The sequence below is a fragment of the Octopus bimaculoides genome, chromosome 25 (assembly GCF_001194135.2).
Source record: "Octopus bimaculoides isolate UCB-OBI-ISO-001 chromosome 25, ASM119413v2, whole genome shotgun sequence".
Taxonomy (NCBI): domain Eukaryota; kingdom Metazoa; phylum Mollusca; class Cephalopoda; order Octopoda; family Octopodidae; genus Octopus; species Octopus bimaculoides.
In genome coordinates this window covers 18248159-18253850 of record NC_069005.1, presented here as the reverse complement: position 1 = coordinate 18253850, position 5692 = coordinate 18248159, and the positions used below count along the sequence as shown (strand labels likewise).

Here is a 5692-nt window from a genome sequence, read left to right as displayed (position 1 = left end):
CAGATATTTTGAGCATTTCTGCAGTGATTCCTGATGGGCCGGGGGCTTTCCCGGTCTTCATACTCTTAATTGCTTTATCTACCCCGGTACTATCAACTCGGATAGCTGGTCCCTCTATTGGGTCGACATACGGCAGGCTCTCTTCCTCCCATTCATTCTCTTTATTAAGCAATCTATCGTAGTGGCATCTCCAGACCTCTTTCTTTGCATCCTCATTTAGTGCAAGCGTACCATCATCCATGCGAACACATTTCTCTCCTACAACATCACTATTCTCTCTCCTACACTGTCTTGCAACACGAAATACCTCGAGTCTTTGGTCCTCACGGCGCAGAACATTGGCAAATCTTTTCTTATCTGCTTCAAAATGTAAAATAAAAATATGTGTCAGGTATTAACAGAAATAAAAAGTACCTTTGGAAAAGGGTTTATAAAATATTTCTAAAATACATCAAAGACACTGATCCAGGTAGAATAATAACAGATCTTAGGGGAGGTGCGAGATTTAGTCATTCATTGTAAAATTTATATGTTATACAAACTATAAGGGAAGAGAATCTGAAGAGGTTGTAGTGAGGCACAAAGAAATCAGTGCCATTTTGGAACAGCGAGAACTCGCCTGCAACCATTGCCATATGTGAGACAAAAACATGATCTTGTCCGTACATTCCCATACTTTTTTCCTTACATTTCCTGTGAATATTATTGATAATTTTATAAATTTATTAATGATATAAAAACACACACACACACATATATATATATATATATATACACACACACACACACACACACACATACATACAAGGGACATCTTTCAGTTTCTGTTTACCAATCTCATTCACAAGGCATTAATCAATTTCTGGCTATGGTAGAAGATACCAGTTAATGTCCAGGCCATGTGAACAAACCCTAAGCCACGTACTCCTGGATTCAAATCCATAGTATTACATCTTGAGTAAGTGTCATTTTCAACAGCTTTGGTTCATTCAATACCTTGTGTGTGACACTGGTGAGAGGGAAACTGAGTAAAAGCATCTCTGATGGACTGTACCTGTAATTCAAAGATGTAGTCTTGTGACATTTCATACTAATTCCACCTGAGAATGACATTAATGTTGGTGGTTGAGATGGTGGTGCTGATGATAGCAGTAATGAGGATAATGATGATCATCATTTTATGTCCTGTTTCAGCAAGGGTTAAACATCATCAGAGTCCAGGCCAGTTGATGATGTGATGATGTAACAAAATGAGATACTTACTGCCCTATCTTCATTTGAAATAAAGACAACAGAACAGAATTCTAGTTCTTCAGGTCGGTCAATGTTGACAGCTTCACACAGTTTCCATACATTCTCTTCGCTACAATAGAGAGACAAAGAAAGAGGCTGAGGAGATACATATTGGGATAAGATAGAGTGGGTGAGAGATGATGAAAAGGAGAGACAGAGTAATTGAGAAATGAAAGAGCAGAATAGACAAACTGAAAGAAAAACAAAATGAGGGGAGAAGGGAAAAAAAAGTGAAAAATACAAATTGAACAAAAAAAAAAAAAAAAAAAAAAAAACAGAACAAGAGATTCTTCCCTTGACAATTTATTTATTCTTTAACTTGTTTCAGTCATTTGACTGCAGCAATGCTGGAGCACTGCCCTTAGTCAAAGAAATTGACCCCAGGATTTATTCTTTGTAAGCTTAGCACTTATTCTATAGGTCTCTTTCGCCGAACTGCTAAGATGCTGGGACGTAAACACACCAACATCAGTTGTCAAGCGATGGTGGAGGAGGACAAACACAGGCACGCACACAAATATATATATATATATATATATATGAGTAACAAAGATGTATAGGTGTCAATTCATTATGGTCATTTCAAGTGACTCCTTTAATTGATTAATGAAAACATTAAATCATTTGAAAGAAACCATTCTCTTCAGATGACAGCATAGACTTCAAACATAATGAATACAACCATTTCCTTAACATATTCACATCAATAATGGAACTCAAAATATTTACATTGTTTCTTTTGTTATATCTGTGGCAGAATGAGTTTAGAAAATATAGTAGACTTGTTAAGTCTGCTATAATCTAGAGAGTAGCAGAGGCAATAGTAGTGGTGGTGGTGGTGGGGGAGGATAAAAAGAGTGGTGAATTAGTTACTTATATTTAGAAGATTTTATGTAGAATGTAGTCTTCAACCATTTAGAATTAAATCCATTGAGAGTTGTCAACTGTATTCTAGTTAATGGTGATAAATCAATTAATGTCAGACAATCTACTAGACTCTCAATGTACTGGAACCATATAGCTAGCTTTATCAACACAAAAGGGTAGGTCATAAAGGTAATAGTAAGGGAATGCCTGATTGGGGAAGGGGTGATAAATGGAATAAAGAAGGATGGGGGTGGCCACTACTTATTTTGATTTTCATATTAAAGGGGAATATAATGAAAAACCAAAAGTGATAAGTAATATAAACCTTATGGGTGGAATTTAGAATTGAAGGATACAGGAGGTAGTGAAATATAACGTAGCAAATTTATAATATTAAATTGAGAAAATTCAAATCAATATATAGAATAAAGATAGAAATTAAATTTAAACCCTAATAATGGGATACTTCAGTATATAAGAAAAACTATTAAGATTTTACCAAAACATAGTGTATAGAAGATCATGATAAAAACATTCTATAATGAGTGTATTATGGAATCTAATTATCATATGATATAGAAATACATAGTATATTTTAAACTAATATAAGAACTATTCTCTTCATTATGGGTGGATAAAATATCATAAAGATGGTATCCAATATATAGGGTAATTGAATTAGAGATATACTAAATGTATAAGGGAGTACATTCAGATACAATACTTAAACCAATTTGGGCATGTAAACACTTAATGAATATATTGAATGATCAAAAAATCTACTAAAATAAGAATTCCCCTATCTAGCAAATTATATAAAAATTCTTTATAAATTATCAAAAGAAAAATTGTTTATAAATTATAAACACTAAGAAAGTTTATGAAAGGATATACAGATGAATGAAGATATCAAATATAAATATACAAAAAATTATGAAATATATGTAATTACAAATATAAAAAAGATATAAAATTATACAGTGAGTTTTATGAAAAGAAATTATAAACTGCCAAACCCTTTATTAGCTATAGAAGCCACATAAATGAATAAGAGGGTAACTATAAACACGTAAAATTTAATAATATAAAATATAAAAAATTTATAGAATATTTCTTTACAGAAAGATATAAAAGGTATAAAAGAGATGTAAATAAGGATATAGAATAAAATAAAATAATTATGTTGGTATATTGAAAAGAATTCCTAGACATGTTATTATCTGTAACTATTCTCTTATCACTTTATCTACCAAGGCATTATCTTCTTTTGAGTCAATCAAGAAGTAAATAGCTTCTGTTCCTTTGCTTGCACATCCAGTTCCTGACACTTGTCTCTCTTTAACAGTTGATGCATTGCATTCTGCAGTCGGTGCTGTTTTACAACATACAGTCACTAATCAAACTCAACCTCTGGCATTCTTTTCTCATCAATTAAAGCCAGCTGAACATCGTTACAGTACGTTTGATCGTGAACTCTTAGCGATCTACCTGTCGGTTCATTATTTTCAACATCAACTCGAGGGCCGAGATTTTGTGATTTATACTGATCACAGACCTCTTACATTTGCTCTGTCATCTAAATCAGACAGACACTTGCCTCGTGCTTTTCGCCACCTGGACTACATTTCCCAATTTACAAGTGACATTCGGCATATACCTGAAAAAGAGAACGTATATGCTGACACACTCTTTCATTTCCTGCTGCAATCGATTTAACTGCCATTGTGCAGGATCAACCAGCTCTGGACACATTGGATCTAATTTCTACCAAGTTGTCCTGTTGCAAGTTTGCCTGTCTTCCACTTCCGTCTGCTGAAGGCACAATCCTTTGTGACACAGCTACTTGTACCTGTGAACCACCAGCATTCCATTTTTGATGCCTTGCATTCACTGTCAAATCCTGGAATCGCTGCCTTGGTGAAGCTTATTACAGCTTGGTTTGTCTGGCCTAATATGCTTGGGTACACTCTTGTGTGAAATGCTAGTGTTCTAAAATCCATTGGCACATTCATGCTCCTCATGGACAGCTTTCTCCACCGGAGACTCGCTTTCGCCATGTCCACATTGATCTGATTGGACCATGGCCTGTCAGTCGTGGTTTCTCTTACATACTGACATGCACTGATCGTTTCTCTTGTTGGCCTGAAGCCATTCCAATAGTGGACATTTCCGTTGAGTCAGTTGCTAGAGCTTTCATTTCTAATTGGATTGCTTGTTTTGGTGTTCCAGCTAGGATAACCACTGACCATGGACACCAGTTCAAAGCTTCCTTATTTCATGAATTATCACAAATCCTAGGTGTTCACATTCATATGATCAGCTAACATCCAGCTTCCAACAGGATGGTTGAACGTTTTCACAGGCAATTAAGGCCACTCTACACGCCACTCCAGGACAGAATTCCTGCCTATCATTCTTCTTGGTTGTCGCACTGCCATTAAGACAGACTTAGGTTTATCCTCTGCCAAACGGTACCACCTTGGCACTTCCTGGTACAATGTTAGCACCAGCCAATTCATCGCATCTTGATCCAATGTCATATGTCACCAGACTTTGCTCGTATATCTCAAGTCTTTCACTAATGTATCCACGTGACCAATCTATTCCCTCTCACGTCCCACCGACATTGACAAGTGGACTCATGTTTTTATTCAGGATGATTGTTAGAGGACTGCTCGTTTCTCTCTATAAAGGGGCGTTTCGTGTGCTATCACGCACACCCAAAACTTTTAGTCTCAACATCAATGGTCGGGCAGAGACCGTGTCAGTCAACAGACTTAAAAAGGCATATTTTGAGGTTTCCACACCCTTTGATGACACTGGCCATGCCCACTTTTGATCCTTTACAACCACCTACACATCCACCCGCATATGCACCTTTGACCACACCATCACCTATACCTTTGTTGTCACGACCTAGCACAAACAAACCTTATGTAACCAGGACAGGCCAACGCTGTGCATTGGCCCAAAAAACTTACCAAAACTATTTATATCTGGCAATCTCATTTGTGTTTCTTGTGACAGACAATTGCTTTCTTGTGTTACTGAACAATTCCAATACTCTGCCATTGAACATTTTGTCAAATTTTGTGCATATCAATTTATATTTCTTGCAATTATTTTTTCTTTTTGACTTGTCATATTTTTGTACCATATCTCGTTGTTTGCTATCAGTTACCATCTTTTCTTGTGCCTGCTCCAGTTATTCTCTATTTTTGCACTGGCGATCTCAGGAGAGAGCCCCTGTAGCAAGGCACAAAGAAGCCAGTGCCATTTTGAAACAGTGAGATCTTGCCTAAAACCATTATTTAAGGAAAAGACAACATTTTCCCTCTCATTTTCCTCATGCTGAAAACACTTCGTAGCCAGGAGCTCACAGCAGACTTTTGTCCCACTATGATACCAGATGCATTGTCTCCAGAGGTTATTGAACCTCACGTGTATGGGAGAGAAGGCTAACTATGCACTGCTGGGAAGATGGTTACTGAAAGCAAACCCCTTATACGAAGCACCTATGAATAAACGGTTA

At 36.4% G+C, this 5692-nt stretch overlaps 1 protein-coding gene across 1 annotated transcript in view; it reads right to left on the bottom strand.

Annotated features, from left to right (window-relative positions):
* The window catches only part of LOC106884428 (protein N-terminal glutamine amidohydrolase), a 47080-nt gene that overhangs the window by 20721 nt on the left and 20667 nt on the right, over window positions 1-5692 (bottom strand). Inside the window, exon 2 of the mRNA XM_052976561.1 lies at window positions 1264-1363. Within this exon, the coding sequence (XP_052832521.1) occupies window positions 1264-1363 (100 nt within the window). The remainder of the gene's footprint in view (window positions 1-1263; window positions 1364-5692) is intronic.